At 43.5% G+C, this 17,170-nt stretch overlaps 1 protein-coding gene across 5 annotated transcripts in view; it reads right to left on the minus strand.

The window, feature by feature from the left end:
- Positions 1-4,200: 4,200 nt before the first annotated feature.
- Positions 4,201-17,170, minus strand: part of NEDD9 (neural precursor cell expressed, developmentally down-regulated 9) — a 177,291-nt gene continuing 164,321 nt past the window's right edge. For all 5 annotated transcript variants that reach the window (XM_027601733.2, XM_027601734.2, XM_027601735.2 and 2 more), the window contains 5 exons: positions 13,920-14,021; positions 13,106-13,207; positions 10,893-12,134; positions 9,463-9,552; positions 4,201-6,593 (listed from right to left, as the gene is read on the minus strand). In XM_027601733.2, the coding sequence (XP_027457534.1) occupies positions 6,084-6,593; positions 9,463-9,552; positions 10,893-12,134; positions 13,106-13,207; positions 13,920-14,021 (2,046 nt within the window). In that variant the 3' untranslated portion in view covers positions 4,201-6,083. The remainder of the gene's footprint in view (positions 6,594-9,462; positions 9,553-10,892; positions 12,135-13,105; positions 13,208-13,919; positions 14,022-17,170) is intronic.

Here is a 17,170-nt window from a genome sequence, read left to right on the forward strand (position 1 = left end):
TATTCTTTTGGTAAATAGTGTGATTACTGGGTCATATTGTGATTCTATTTTTAATTTTTTGAGGAACTTCCATGCTGTTTTCCAGTGGCTGCACCAGTTTGCATTCCCACCAACAGTGCACAAGGGTTCCTTTTTTTAAAATTTAAAAATTTTTGAAAGATTTATTTATTTATTTATTAAAGATTTTATTTATTTATTTGAGAGAGAGAATGAGATAGAGAGAGAGCATGAGAGGGGAGAGGGTCAGAGGGAGAAGCAGACTCCCTGCTGAGCAGGGAGCCCAATGTGGGACTCGATCCCGGGACTCCAGGATCATGACCTGAGCCGGAGGCAGTCGCTTAACCAACTGAGCCACCCAGGCGCCCTGAAAGATTTATTTATTCACGAGAGAGAGACAAAGAGACAGAGAGAGAGAGTGAGCGAGCAGGGAGGGGCAGAGGGAGATGGAGAGAGAAACTTTAGCAGACTCCTCGCTAAGCTTAAAGCCTGACACAGGGCTCGATCTCACCACCTTGAGATCATGACCTGAGCCAAAACCAAGAGCCTGATGTTCAACCAACTGTACCATCCCGGTGTCCCACGAGGGTTCCTTTTTCTCCACGTCCTCACCAACACTTGTTGTTTCTTATGTTTTTGATTTTAGCCATTCTGACAGGTGTGAGGTGATAGCTCATTATGATTTTGATTTGCATTTCCCTGATGATTAGGGATGTTGAGCATATTTTCACATTGTCTGTTGGCCATCTGTATCTCTTTGGAGACCATGTCTCTATATGTCTTCTGCCCATTTCTAAATTGGATTATTTGTTTTTTGGATATTGAGTTGTAGAAGTTCTTTATATATTTTGGATACTAACCCTTTCTTGGTTATGTCATGTGCAAATATCTTCTCCCATTCTGTAAGTTGGCTGTTTTGTTTTGTTGATTGTCTCCTTTGCTGTGCAGAAGCATTTTATTTTGATGCAGTCCCAATAGTTTATTTTTGCTTTTGTTTCCCTTGCCTTAGAAGAGACATATCTAGAAAAATGTTGCTGTGGCGGATGTCAGAGAAATTACTGCCATTCACTCCTTTTTATCGCTGAATAGTATTCCATTGTATGAATAGACCACAATTTATTTATATACTCACCTATTGATGCCATTGGATTGTCTTCATTGCAGTTTTTTATGGGGACATGTATACTTCAATTTCTCTTGGGTAAATACCTATGATTGGAATTGCTGGGTTATATGGTAAGTGTATGTTTAACTTTATAAGAGATTGCCAAACGATTTTCAAAAATGGTTGCACCATTTTACATTCCTACCAGCAGTGTAGGGGTGTTCCAGCTGCTCCATCTTTACCAGTTATTACTGATAATTTGTTTACTTGTTCTATTAATTACTGAGACAGGAGTATCTAAATCTCTACCTATAATTACAAATTTTCCCTTTCTCCTTTTAGTTATATCAGTTTTTGCTTCATGTATTTTGAAACTTTGTGACTAGGTACATACACCGTTAGTAATGTTTCACTTTTTTTTTTATGAGTTGACCCTTTGTCATGAAATGTCCTCCTTTGTCCCTGTACTCAATTCTACTTTGGCAATATAACCACTCCAGATTTTTCCTTTTTAAATCACAGTGTGCATGATACATCTCTTCCTATCCCTTTGCTTTTAAACTTATTTGTGTGTTTTTATTTAATGTAGGTGTCTTTTAAATAGTATATAGTTTAGTCTTGCTTTTTTTTAAAAAAGATTTTATTTATTTATTTGACAGAGACACAGTGATAGAGGGAACACAAGCAGGGGGAGTGGGAGAGAGAGAAGCAGGCTTCCCACTGAGCAGGGAGCCCCATGTAGGGCTTGATCCCAGGACCCTGGGACCATGACCTGAGCCAAATGCAGATGCTTAATGACTGAGCCACCCAGGTGCCCCAGTCTTGCTTTAAAAAAAAAAAATCCAGCCTGAGAATCTCTGACTTCTAATTGGAGTGGTTAGACCACTTACTTAAAAAAAAAAAAGTCATAATTAACAAAAGAATAAACTGCATGTATTTCAAGTGTACAATCTGATGAGTTTTGACATGTGTATACCTGCGAAGCCATCACCACAATCAAGAAAATGGGCATTTTCATCATTCCCAAAAGTTTCCCCGAGATCCTTTGTAATCCCTCCCACCCTTTTCTCTTTGCGGGACAACACTGATCTGCTTCCTGTCACTATAGTTTGCATTTTTAGAATTTTGTGTAAATGGAAACATACCTTGTGTATTCTGTTCTGTCTGGCTTCTTTTACACATCATAATGGTTTTGAAATTCTTTCATGTTGGTTTTATTTCCATTTTTTTTTTTGGTTCCTTTTTGTCTCTGTGTAGTATTCCATTGTGTGGAAATACCATGAGGTTTTATTCATTCACAGAGACGAGCATCTGGGTTGTTTCTAGTTTTTGGCTATTACAAATAGAGCTGCTATGAACATTCTTCTTCAAGTTTTTGTATGGACATATGTTTTTATTTCCCTTGAGTAAATACCTAGGAGAGGGATTCCTAGGTTGCATGGTAGGCATAGATTTAATATTTTAAGGAACTGCCCATCTATTTTCCAAAGCATCTGTACCATATCTCCCCTGTCCATCAAGCTGGTATGGCTTGCCTTTTTAACTTTAGTGACTCTGTTTGGTGTGTTTATATTTCATTTGCTTGTTGCCCATTCATATGTCTTCTTTTGTGAGGTTTCTGTTCACATTTTTTTGCCCATTTAAAAAAATGTCATTGTCTCCTCATTCCGATAAATGTTCTTGGCTGATGTATGTGGTGCAAATATTTTCTTCTGGTTTGTGGTTTGCCCTTTTGTATTTTTAACAGTCTCCTTAGAAGAGCAAAAGTTTGATTTTGATGAAGTCCAATTTATCAATTTTTTTCTTTTATGGCTTATTTATTTCCTTACTTATTTTTTTTTCTATGTAAGGAAACTTTGTCTACCTGAGATCACAAAGATTTTCTCCTATGATTTCTTCTAGAAGTATTACATTTAAGTCTATGATCCATTTCATTTTTGTGTAGGGTTTAAGGTAAGTACTTATTTTTTTCCACGGAGAGATCTAGTTGTTCCAGCAGCATTTTTTCAAAAGACTTCTATTCCCCACTCAAGTGCCTTGACACTTTTCTTGAAAATCACTTCATACTTATAGATGTGGGCAAAATGGTACAAGGTATACTCAAATACCTTACCTACAAATCTTAGTAGGATACATGTGTGAAAGAGTAGGCTAAGCATTAAAAATAATTTATGTGGTTATGAATCTCTAATTTTCATCAAAAATTTTTCTTTTACATGTATCATATGACCTCACTGATATGAGGAATTTTTAACCTCAGGAAACAAACTGAGGGTTGCTGGAGTGGTGGGGGGTGGGAGGGATGGGGTGGCTGGGTGATAGACATTGGGGAGGGTATGTGCTATGGTGAGCGCTGTGAATTGTGCAGGACTGTTGAATCACAGATCTGTACCTCTGAAACAAATAATGCAATATATGTTAAGAAAAAAAAAAGAAGAAGAAGATAGCAGGAGGGGAAGAATGAAGGGGAGTAAGTCGGAGGGGGAGACGAACCATGAGAGACGATGGACTCTGAAAAACAAACTGAGGTTTCTAGAGGGGAGGAGGGTGGGGGGATGGGTTAGCCTGGTGATGGGTATTAAAGAGGGCACGTTCTGCGTGGAGCACTGGGTGTTATGCACAAACAATGAATCATGGAACACTACATCAAGAACTAATGATGTAATGTATGGTGATTAACATAACAATAAAAAAATTAAAAAAAATTTCTTTTAACTCTTTCTTTTTTATGTCTCTTCCAAAATGAATTAAGTCATTCTCTTTGACTCTAAAACCTCATGAATGGCAACCTCCATATTATGATAGCAGAAGTCATTCTATCCATCACTTAAATGTACAGGCTTTTTGGTGAAGCTAAGCCTTGTTCCAGATATTTGGGTTTGGCAACGTTCACAGATCCCAGAATGTTCTTCAAATGTAAATACACTCTGAAGTGATAAAAAATGAAAAAATAAACAACTCTCAATTTTCCTAAAAAATCCAGATCTATACTATCAATACAATAACCATAATTTAACTTTCTCTATTAGGAGTGCCCAAATATGCCAAAATGAAATTCTGTGACAAAGACAAGAATAGGGAAAAGAAAACCCAGTGCCTATGGAAATCAAGATCGAAAAATTTAATGATTTAAAAATAGCCTTTATATACAAGATGGGGAAGAGAGTAATACAGATCGAAATTTTGGTTTTGAAAACGTGAAATGTCACCACTTAGCTTAGAACAAGTCTGTCATCTCTTAAGAAACACACATTATACAATGAACTCTATAGGGACACCTTTCAACTCCTGCGGAGTTTGTTTTCAGAAATCTCCTTTTTCCCCACATGCTTGCTTGTCATATAATGATACATTTTAATCATCTCTTGACAGAATGGGAACTCGGAGAACTACAATAATGGTTGTTTCGAGAAGCACCTTCTATGATGTTTTGCTGATTTTTTTCTCACACTTAGATCACACATTCTTTTCTCTTAAATCTTTTCCTGTTCCAGTGATTTGGTTGTTTAAAACAAGCAAGCTTCATTAAGTCAAGGCATATATTGCAAATAAAAACGTTTTCAAATAGGCTAGATGAGAACCATTCGATAAGAACTGGACTGAAATCCTATAGATAACGTGCTTCCTGACTTGTTAATATGTGAATACATTTACCCACTAGGTAGGAAGTATTTCATTTGCCCCAAGACCAGTCTGATAGCTCGTGCGTATGTCTGTGCTGTGCCAACACCAGCAGGTATAATAGGACAGACTATGGCATGGGCGCTGTGATGAGCTGTAAGACGGTGGTGGGCTGTATACACAGGCTCATGGGCCAGACAGAATTGTAAAGATTGGATGGACTGAGTGTCAGGTCAGCAGCTGCATGTTTTAAGGAAGGTGCTAGATTGAGCAATGAATTCCCTTAGAATAGGATGTGGCCTGGTGGCTCTAACCTTTAAGTGACCAAAGAACTGGGTGGTTTTCCTCAGGTAATGGAGGTAGTAGCACCTAAGTGAACGTTGAGAGTCAGAAGGCCCTCTACTTAACAACTGGCAGGTGGAACCTTCCCTTCTTTTTGTGGACAATGGTAGTCTGATGTGTCTTTATGAATTACTGCTGCAAATAATATGATTTTTGGAAATCTAAAAACACCCCTTGGAAAACCTCATGGCCAAGTCACTCGTAAATGCAGATGATCAAAAGGCCCTGGGGAAAACATTTGCTTTCCTTTTATTGCGATGTCCTCTCTGTGTTGAAACAACCTAGCCCAAACTGAGGATATGGCCTCTACATACTTCTAAAATATCGGTGCTTGGGTTAACATATACTTCCTGAAATTCTCTCTTTTATATATATATATATATATATATATATATATATATATATATATATATATATTTCTCTCTTTTATAAAAGGGCTTTTTCAATCACAGGTGAGGCATTTTGCCACAATGGGCCCAAGACGGTCAATTTTGAAAGGGGTTTCCAAACAAGAACAAGTCATGCCATGCCTTGTTATTGGAAGGTGAACACTTATACGTATACTGTGCTTCCCAGACTTGGAAGTGACAGGCTCAGAATAATCGCTAATATATGTAGAGCAATATTACAACTAACTGGTATGTTTTCTAAAAAAAAAAAAAATGCAGCATTAGGACGTGCTTACTAAGGTGCTTCTTCATTCATGTTTTCTAATGGAATGTATCGGACAAACATCTACAAACGAACACCAATACACAGGCATACACACACACGTGGACCAGTTTCTGTACAGTTTATGCCTTAGATGCTTCTGTGTTTACATAAGAATCACACAGAAAAAAAAAAATTCCCCCTCTAGCTCCCTGAATTTCTGAATGTTGTCTAACCCATAAAATGTTAAAATAGTTCATTTTCATATAAAATTATCTACAAAAATAGATAACATTTACAAAAACCAGATAGCATTTCCAGTTTTCCTTAGTAGCGCACTCAGTCCCCGCTTTCCCTCCTTCTCCTCTCAGAAGGTGGCCATCTCCAGCAAAGAACGCTTGAAGAGCTGGGCATTCCTGGACAGGTCTGTCACTTGGTGCACCATCTCCTGCAGGGCCGTGGTGCTGGGGTAATGGAGGGCCGCCATCTTGGTCGCCATCACGATCGTCTTGAGCTGCTCGCAGAGCTGGTTGCTGGAGTTCATCACTTTGTTGCGAATGTCCTGGGCGGCAACCTGCCTTGTCAGCGTGTCCCCAATGAACACCAGTTTGTGTGCGCTCAGGATGACAAACTTGCTGTGGGCCACGAAGATGCGTGGCGGCTGGGCCGAGCTGACGCAGCTGAAGAGGGCGTCGATGGCGTTGAGGAGGGAGATGTAATGGGTCTCGCACTGGTCGTAGTAGAAGCAGAGCAGCTGACGATCCTGAGCGCCCACGCTGCTGTTTGTGGTCGGGAGGCTCTGAGAAGGCTTCCACTTGGAGATGTCATTCTCCACGGGCTTGGTGATTTCTTGTTCCAACAACTGGAACTGACTCAGCTGCAAGGGAGACAAGCAGATTTCGTGAAGGGGAAGGCAGTGTGCTGTCCTGGAAATTAACCAGGGCTTGGAGTTCAGGGACAGGGATTTCAATCCCTAATAAGTGGCAAGTGCCTATTAGATGGGAGGCTTTGCTTTCCTAAACTGTAAAATGTAGAGGTTGAGAAAGAGGATGGCTAAGGAATCCTTCAGCTCAGGCCCCTGTGGTTGGGTACTGGTCTCTTCTGCCCTAAGGCTGGAAGTCAGCTACTTTTATACTCAGCTCTGTTACCTGCACGTTTATGAAAGTTCCATGAGTTAACATTTACAAAGTGCTTAGAGTGGTGTTTGGTCTATCCTCATCTCTATGTAAATGTTTATTGAATGTTGAGTGGAGGCAAAGGAAAATCAAATGGAGGGATCTCTTTATCAAGTAAATCAATGACAGTTGGCTCCTTCTCTGGGAAAGACTTGACTCTGTCCCTTCCAGACTCTTAGATAAATGACCATCCATGACCCCTTTCTGTTTCTCCTACTCTTTCAGTCAAGATTTGTAAATGTTATTATGCAGCACTACGGGAGAGACTAGCGCCTATAAATACATGTGCAGTGTGGAAAAGAGCATCTCTAAGGGAATCTGAATGCTAATTGTTCATCAGAGCACTTAGCCACCCAGAGCTGTTGAAAGAAAAAAACCTCTCACAGAGTTAGACTCAATGAGTGTTAGCTTTCTTCTTTCCTTACTGCTCCCGGCTGGTGTATTATTTAAACTGCAGTTATAATAGTCTCATGCTATTCCACCAAATCTCAGGGGAGACCCTTCTTTTGCAGGTAATGACCTGAGCTTAGGACTCCACGATCTTCTGCTCCAAGGTAGAGCTCAGTCAGAATAGGGATAATCTCATCCAGCTTCTCCGCCAAGAAATGCACAGTGAGCTTTCCTTTTCAACAGAATCTGCTTTCTTCTTAGAAATTACTACAGTTTCAACAAGTTCCCTAAAGCCCTGCAGTCCTACTTGGCCAAATGCCAAAGTGGACATAAACAGATACAGGGTGATGTTTGAAGACATTTTGCTTATGCTTTTGCAAATATGTTCATAAATATATCATCTTATTAGATGGAGAGGTGGGGGAATTTTCTCATTTTATATAGAAGTAACTGAAGTTCAGGGAGGTTAAATGACTTGCCTAAGGTCACAGAGTTGGCTGGTGAGAAAGCAAGGATTAGAACTCTGGTTTCCTGGGGCGCCAGGGTGACTCAGTCAGTTAAGCAACAGACTCTTGATTTCAGCTCAGGTCATGATCTCAGGGTTGTAAGATGGAGCCCCTCATTGGGCTCCGCACTCAGTGTGGAGTCTGCTTGAGATTCTCTCTCTCCTTCTCTGTCTGCCCCTCCCTCCACCCCACTCACACTCTTTCACTATCTCTCTTAAAAAAATAAATAAATAAAATATAAATATAAATAAAATAAAATAAAATATCTTAAAAAAAGGAACTCTGGTTTCCTGAGTGCAGTGTGACAGTTTGTGTCTCTACATGCCATTTCATTGAGGCATGTAAGTCCTCAATCCATTACTCTTTATTTTTATGCCCTGTACCAGCAATACTCATCATTATCAGCCCCACTCATGCCCAACTCTTGAGTGAACCTGCCTTGCCCAGATCCCTTGTTTGAGGGCTTGGATATATTTTGAACACATTTGATCTTGCCCTCATTCTCTTAGATTGGACCAAGAACAGCCAAGCCATATGCTTGTGTTGTAGGAGATAGATAGATGATAGACAGATAGAGATGGCCCAATCAGACTCTCTCTCTCTCTCTCTCTCTCTCTCTCTCTTTTTTTAGGAATTTGATGAACCACAGTAAGGAGCTATCAGCCGAGGATGCTGAGATGAAAAGCCATCTGTGGAAAGGACTTTGAGTGGCCATTTATGGGTTCCGTAAAGTTCAATGGGAGCCAAATGAGTAGATAAACAGAGGAAACTGTCAGACAATAGAGGAGAAGAAAGCAGATTTAGAGAAAAGGAAGTACAAGAAGGAGAGAGAATTTACAATCCTAGCTCTCATTGGACTTGACCGTATCTGCATTTTCTTTTCCTGCATTCCCCTACTATGGCCTTACTATAAAACCTGTTTGCTTGGGCTAGCTTGACTGGGTCTTGCTTCTTGAGACCAACAGTCTTAAGCCAAAGAGTCCTAACATGTTAGATGTACAGAAGTAGCTGGAAAAATGGCTGTTTAGACATAATCCAGGTACACCAGCTGGATTGCTAAAGCTATAAACTTTCTCTTTGTTCTTATCCCCTATTATAAGACTTGGAGCTTATTATTATTTTTAAAGATTTATTTATTTATTTGAGAGAGAGAGTGGGGGGGAGGGGCAGTGGGAGAGAGGAGAGGAGAGAGAGAGCAAGAGAGAGAAAGAAAAGCAGACTCCCCACTGAGCGTGAAGCCAGATGGACTCGGGGCTCGATCCCATGACCCTGAGATCATGACCTGAGCTGAAATCAAGAGTCGAACACTCAACCAACTGAGCCACCCAGGCAGCCCAGAGCTTATTATTTTTTTAAAAGATTTATTTATTTGAGAGAGAGAGCATTCGGGGAGGAGCAGAGGGAGAGGAAGCGAGAATCCCAAGCAGATTCCACACTGAGCACGGAGCCACGGAGCCAACATGGGGCTGGATCTCAGGACCCTGAGATCATGACCTGAGCCAAAACTAAGAGTTGGGACACTTGATCATTGAGCCACTCAGGCACCCTGAACCTTGGAGCTTATTTATGCCCAAGAATGCTGGAAGGACCAAAATCATGATCTTCTGAAAGGCTACCTTCCTTATGAAGCAGGAAACCTGCAATACTAGGTAGGTTTTGTCCTGGTTGAACTTACTTGATGATGCTCCAGCTGCATCTTGTTCTGTTTGATGATATTTTCTTTTTCCAGCAGCTCTTTCTGTTGCCTCTCAAACTCCTCCTTCCCCTGTTATTTTTCAACATAAAGAAAACATTACATCACCCCTGTGATTCACTTGTGCTACACTTTCATTGACAAATGTGCAAATACCCTTTAGTTTTCCATTGCCTTGGCCCTTTTAGGCCCTGTTAGGCCCTAAGAACGCCAGTCAGGGATGGTGCACTCCCCTGCCAGACTTCCAGAGTCCCCACATAGGGCAGGGCTGGAAACTAAAATCCGTTTCCACATGGGGTGCCACCATCTCCGCTCCACTTTACCATTTTGGGAGATCCACGCTCCCCTTCAAACCTCCTTACACAGTACTATTTCTCAGGGTTCTTCTCAGATTATATGCAAACCCATAAACCTCCTAACGCAGGTCTAAATGGGGACCGTGCTGCACTCCTGGTTTCTTCGAATCATCTACAACTCTAGACCAAATTAGTATTTCCCAATATGCAGAGCTGAACCACCCTCCAGGGGAATGGTGAATGCCCCTATCAACTCTCTCCCACACCTTTCCTTAGCAGTGGGGGGTGGGAGGCGGGGCTCAGCTCTCTCCCTTGCCTGGTCTCCTGTATGCACGGGAACTGTAGTTAGTTAAACAGTTCTTAGGGTGATCCATCCCTCTCAGTCAAATGAAAGGAATGGCCGAGGAAGATAGCACGACAAATTCTGAATAATGGATCTTGGTCAAATGTTTGAATTCCCCAAAGTGAAAGGGATCCCAGGTCAACGTGGTGGAATTTCCACATGTAGAAGGCAGACTGTGCCTGCCCAATTCCCCATGTGCTGGTGACGTTCTAGGTCAACTGGCAAACGCCCAGTGTTCCTCAAGGTAAGCCTGAGGTGGGGTGAAGTTTTTCTGTAAGTAATTAAACACACAAACACACACACTGTAGGACTGAAGGGACCTGAGAATTTCTCTAGTCTAGAGTTTTCATTTTTTTTTTAACAGTGCCTCTCTCCTTCTTCAAATAAAATACCATGCAGAACTCTATCATAAAATGCAAATAGAGGTGGAGCTGGTGTGATTATCTGAAGACCCACGTTCCTACTTGGGGAGTCCCTTCCTGCTTGGCATATCAATGGATCGCTCCAACCCCGTGCTCCATTCACTTTGCAGATGAAGAAGTGACGGCCCCAGGAGGTTCCTAAGTTGATCACACAGTGTCAGGAAAAGGTCTAGAACTGATTACTCAGCACTCTCAGGCCAGCGTTCTTCCTACTGTACAATGTTGCTATGGATTCTGCTCTTGAACCGTTAACAATGTCGCCTCTGGCAGTCCAGCCTACCAGCCGTATGCGTGTCAGTCCCAGGCTCCCTGAATGCGAACATAGGCGCTTTATGAGCCTGGTTTCCTTACCTGTAGGTGGACGTAGTCATAATCATCCATCCAGCTCCTTTCAGAGCCATCACTGCTGCTACAGTCAGGAGGCTGGTCCTTGCCCAGGCTTGGGAGCAGTGGCTTGTGGAGGACCTGGGCCTTGTGGTCCCCAGGATGTAGCAGCTGCATCTGCGATGCAGGGTGTGGGTACTCCGTAGAGTTCATGATGTTCTCGGACCCACTCTTCACAGGCGAGCTGCCAGGGCCCGGTCTAAAGAGGGCCTCTGCATTGGTGTTGATGGTAGTGGTGAGCTGCTTGGCATCATCAGGCACTGTCTTTGCCACCATCACAAACCGGTCCAGGTCATCACACTTGTTCTGGGGCTTGTTGACGGCCAGAATATTCAGGGACCAGCTGCACTCATTTAAGTCGTGGCTGGTCTGGCTCAGGATCTGGTGGGAGTCTTCCACTCTTTGGAGCTCCCGCTTCATTTTATTGTGGAGGATGAGTTCGGGGAGGAAGGAAGCATTTGCTACAGCTCCCTTGGCAAAATGGAGGTAGTCCCTCACGAACAGCTCCACCTTGTCCACGGATGTGCGGATCTCGTTGATGTGTCGTTCCATGTATCCGTAACACCGCCAGTCTGTGGTCACCAGCGCCATGAGGCTGGAGACGCCCATCTCCAGGGTCTGCTGGAGCCGCTGAAGCCTCTCGATGGCTGTGTCTGGATCCATCAAGAGTCTTTTGTCCTGAGATGGGGAGGCCGACAAGGAAGATTCCTTGGAGGTGGTGGAAGATGTGGACATGTTGCTCCTGGTGCTGCCCGTGCTGGAGAAAGATAACCGGTTGATACCATCGACCATGTCCTGAGAGCCTTTGGCATCTGGGGGGTTGTGCAGAGGGATGTCGTACACACCGTCTCTTTCTTCGGGGTTTGCTTTCTCACTGGTTTCTGTTGGCGGCTCCAGAAACTGAACCCCTCGCGGGATGTCGTAGGCATCGTTCTGGGGACCCAGGGACTGTCCCAGCTGTGAGGGCGGGTGGTTCAGCGAGACGCTTTGGTGTCTTCGTGTCGCCAGGTCAGCGGCTCCCGGAGCATCACAGTTATATTTTATGTGAAGGTCCTTCCCCATCGGCTTGGAGCTGGTTGGGGGGATGTCATAGATGCCCTCGGGTCTGCCGTCCAGCCTTACAGCTTGTCTCACTGGAGGGGGGAAATCATACTCTTTTTCCCTAAGCCCTGCCTCATCTCGGCAAGCAGAGGGTGGGATGGCATATACCTGAAAAGCAAGTAGAAAAGGAGCTGTTATTTGTTCAGCTGGCTCATGCGAACGTGCAGAAACTGAAAAGGACCTTAAAATGAGTTTAGAATTCTCAGTCTTCATCACTGGCTCCTGGCTTTTCACCTTCCACCCACTTCTGGCCCGTGTTTCCCAAGGCTCTGCTCTGCTCTGTTCTCACTTCCCTCATCCTTGGACAGGAGCATCCTTCCCATGGCTTCAGTGCTGCTTGTGTGTGGACCCCTCCTGGCTGAGTTGCCCTCCCTGGGTCCCAGTCCCGTGTTTCTGACCACCTCCTGGGTCTCCTTCCTCGGCTGATCCAGGCAGGGAGGCAGACTGTGCATTCACACACAGGACGAGGCATCGGAAGACCTGAGGTCTCTCCCTGGATCTGTCGGCTGTGAGATGCTGAATAAGTTGCTTAAACATTCCGACGCACAGTTCCCTTCTCTGCACAATGGGGATAACTATACTTCCTGTGCAGGCGTACCCCAACGGACAAGAGAGGGTATCAAATGCAGCAACCCCTATCCATGGACTGAGGACACTGTAACACTTCCCTTAAATATGAGATATGTTGGCTGCTTGCAAAACTGAATTATTTTAGCTTCTTACTGGCTCTCCTTGTTGACTACCTCATTTTTAATGGAATGCCCTAACTATGGAATGCTTAGACTTACCTTTGAGATTTTTTTCCTTTCCCTTTTTTTTAAAGTAATCTCTGTGCCCCATGGGGGGCTCGAACTCATGACCTCGAGATCAAGAGTTGAATACACCCTGACTGAGCCAGCCAGGTGCCCCTATTGCCTTTTCTTCCCCCTGTTCATTCTCTCATAAAGGCTAGTTTTTCCCCTTTGGTTTGCCCTTCTCGTTTTACTCTAATAAACACACACACACACACACACGCGCGCGCGCGCGCGCACGCACGCACATGTACCCATTGTTTTGCTGCTCTGTGGTAGCTCACTTACCCCTTTAGTAGGAGGGATGTCATAGACGCCTTGAGGTTTTATCTCTCCCACTGGGACTGAAAACACAGGGCCTTTCACTGATGATGGAGGGATATCGTACACCTGAAGAGAAACACTTGCGTTACCCAGAACAGAAATGTCGTATACGTGTCATTTCTTACACTACCAAGCCTTTCACTATGGATTTATTTGCCAGGTTATGTATACCTTTGCTGTATGTCATAAGGGGTTGGTAGAATTTTTCTTTTTAGATTTCATGTTCTTTGACTTAGACTGAGTATAAAAATGACCTTACATGAAGTATCTACACTGTCTGGACTTTATTTTTAAAGATTTTGTTTATTTATTTGAGGCAGAGAGAGTGAGTGAGAGAGTGAGAGAGAGAGAGAGAGAGAGAGAGAGAGAGAGAGCATGAGCAGGGGGAGGGGCAGAGGGAGAGGGACAAGCAGGCTCCCTGCTCAGCAGGGAGCCCTACAATACAGGGCTCCATCCCAGGACCCTGAGATCATGACCTGAGCCGAAGTCAGCCACTTCACTGACTGAGCCACCCAGGCGCCCTGCTGTCTGTGCTCTAAACTGTAGTTTAAATTTTACATTTCCTGAACGAAAATGATAAGCGATAAACGCTTTGTCAGATACAGGCCTAGGATTTCCTGATTAAGCAGATCCAGAAAACATAATTTAAATAGCATTGTTGGAAATGGCTTCTGGATAGTTAGCTTCAAGTGAAACATGCATACTTGGTGAACTTCCCTTTGCTCTGTAGCCCTGAAGCAATGCCACCCTGAAGCTCTCCCGGCGTTCTGATACATACCCCTTGCGTGGCGTGGGAAGGAGGGATGTCGTAGATGTCCTTTTGGTGTCTGGACGGGTACTCGTAGACGTAGCCCTGGCCTGTCCTCACGGGGGTTACCACCTGTGGGCAGGAAGACAGAGAGGTGTAAAATTCCAAGCCCCAGTCCTGAGTGACTCTCTTAGCTTCCTAACCAGGCACCCCTCCGTCACCTCTCCCCCATAAGAAGAAAGAAAGGAAAACCCGGAAGGGAAGAGAAAAAAGGAAGGAGACAAAGCGACATCAGGTCAGAACACTTTTAAATCCCCTCTCGAATCCCAATAAAGAACAAATCCCTGAAATAGCTCCATCCCTCTTCCTCTTGATGATAAAACCATCTCAAAGTTGGTCCAAGTCTCAATTCCCAGGATGTACCTTAAGGGAGAATCATTGTTAAATTATGAAATTTTAAATTATGATCCTAGATCATCCCTTTGAAGCACCAAAACCACAGCATAATGAAAAAGAAAACATTTTTTTAAAAGGCTCTGAAACTATTTGTAAAGCGAATAATGCAAATAGAGTGTTGAGCTACTTAAAATTCCTCTCATGCCTTCCCCAGGACGCCTCTACATGTGACATTATTATTATTATAACAAATTCCATAGATCACTAGAGTACTTTTATGAAGCCAACAGCTCAAGAAGCCTCCAGGAGATTTCAATCCAACCTTTGAAACCAATGACAGACCTATCAGGAGCCACCAGGAACAGAGTTCAGGTCTCTAATCATTTTCTCATTTCCACCAGGGAAGCAGACATCCCAGACAGTACCTACGTCCAAGGGATGTGGGAAGTCAAACACACTCATCACAACTCTGGCATCTGGAACCAATGCCAATAAAAGGAACCTCACCCGGCAGGCTAGTAGTTTCCCATCTACCATCCTTCCTTGTGTCCTAAGCATCGGCAGAGAACTTACTCGAACTGAAACTCATTTGGAAATGTATTTAATCCTCCAAGGTCTTCTAAATAACTAGAGTCTTGTGTTTGCCTAACCCCTGCCCCCCGAATGACTAATAGTGCCCCCCCCTTAGTATTGTCTTTTTTTTTTTTTTTTTTTTTGGAGAACGGGCATTGTAAATTAGGCAGAGTTGGTTCTTCCTTAAGAAACCATCATCTTTTATCCTCCCCCTAATGTGAAAATTCTGGCATCAGGCTGCCTACGAAACTATGTGAAAAATGCTCGTGTTCATCTTATGCTGAAGTGGGTGGAACTCAGCCAAAAGCACCAATGCCCTTCTCCCCAGGGAAGCTCTAAAACGCTGAAATCCCTGGTGCTTGCAGCTCATTACTTCTTGCAATGAAGGTAAAGGAGATTAGTATTACAGTCACCATCCCATCAAATCTCTTCACTGCCTTGGGTTTAAGAAAAGGAATCTATGGCTTTAAACTTTGTTGGCATGGAGCATACAGAACCATTTATAGAGTGGCCACCGTATTGTGCCTAGCAAATCTTCCTTTTAAAAGTGGTATGCCCTTTGCCATGCCAGTGGCAGAAAAACGCACTGTGTTCCTAGGGCCCTTATATGATTTTTTATTTTTTTCGCTCACTATTGTCCAGGAGAGAAGTGAAGTATCTTCTCTGAGTGTATCGCATCAGCCCCTCTATTTATAGCTCTCTGTTTTGGCTTTATAATAGAACCTGTACACAACACAGCTTTTGTTCAGTCTGAAAGTTTCTAAGAGTGGATTCTGTCCGAGGTTGCCAAGTTAGTAATAATGCTAATGGAAAACCAAGGCTGGCTATGCTGAAGGCCAGCTGAGTGGTTCCATCTTTAGTTTAAAGATGGGAAGCGGGGGCTGGGAGATAGAGGGGGTGCTGCCGGTATCTGAAAATAGTCCTTGGTGAGATGTAAACATATGGCAAGACCTCAGAAAGGCGGGGCCCTAGACAAAGCTTTTCCTTGCCTTTGTGGATCTTCCCTGGCAGGGAGCATTAGTGCTTCCCGGTATTTAACTTCTCACTTCCTGACAAATGTCACAAAACCTCAACTTGCTCTCTCTCTTTCTCATTTGGAGGATGCCTGTGGTCATCTGGTTTTTAAAAACTTTGCATTCCAAGCCAGTCATTTTCCTTGTTTATGCATTAAAAGAAACAGATGGTGAAAACCACAGTTGGGGGGGGGGAAGCCAACAAAATGAAGTCTCCCCCGAGGCCAGCATTCCCGATGGTACCATCTAATTCGCGCTGGTCCACAAATAGCATTTAAAAGGGACCAGTGTTTTGCCTCTGGTCAGACACAGCCGGGGCACACAGCGATCCACTCTGTAACGTCTGAAGGAACAAGGAGCTGGACGTCTTCTCCTTTTGGACATTCTCCTCCTCAACCCATTGCTTGGGTGGCTTTCATGCCAATTGCGTGTTCTCTCCTCAGAGGAAAGTGCTGACTGTTCTGTACCTTACAGAGTATCCAGTTCTGCGGTCATAAGACCTTTTCTTCCTGCTTGACACAGTACACAAAAACCTCTCTACTGTCCCAGAATCACTGAACGTTAGCCTCTGAGGAACACCAGGGTCTAGCTAAGGGGATGTAAATTTTGGAAGCATTCTCCTGCGTGTTTGCAAGGGCAAGACCTTGATGGCATTGCTACACAAAGGGCATTTCAAACCTAATTTTCTCAATGAAACAAAGTCACGTTTTTCATTTCCTTTCTCACTCCGTTGGTTTTTCTTTTGTGCTTTCCTTTTATTCTGTGTATTTATTTATAGTTACAAGGGCTTAGCCTTAGGAACCTCTTAGTTCATTAGAGTTGATGCAAACGGGGCTAGAAAGGGGGGATTCCTGGGGCTCTCAGACCAAGGGCTAGGGCAGGCAACCCCCTTCCTGATGACCCTGGCAGAGGATTTGCATTTTCCAAATACGGATTTTCTGCCCTGTGAGGAACCTGATCGGTCCTCAGATATTAGTCTACTATTTTTGTCAACTAACTGAAGAGTCTGAAGGTGGACACTTTGAGAAGAGAGGAAGGGCAGATGTAGACATTTCGGAAAGGAACAGTCCATTTAATAAATCTCCCAAAGTGCAGAAAGTGGGGTTAGGTTAGTGCTCTAATTATGTGCTTGCCTAAAAACAAGCAAACACATACACGGCGCCCCCCACCCTACACTCTGATGTGTTTGATTCTCACCATTTTCAGCATCAGAGCCTGGGCACCAAGAGCTGCTTTTAGAGATGATTTAAATCCCTCCAATGTCTCATAATTTTGAGAGCCGTGCATGCTGAAATTTTA

The sequence above is a fragment of the Zalophus californianus genome, chromosome 7, assembly GCF_009762305.2.
Source record: "Zalophus californianus isolate mZalCal1 chromosome 7, mZalCal1.pri.v2, whole genome shotgun sequence".
NCBI classification, from domain to species: Eukaryota; Metazoa; Chordata; class Mammalia; order Carnivora; family Otariidae; genus Zalophus; species Zalophus californianus.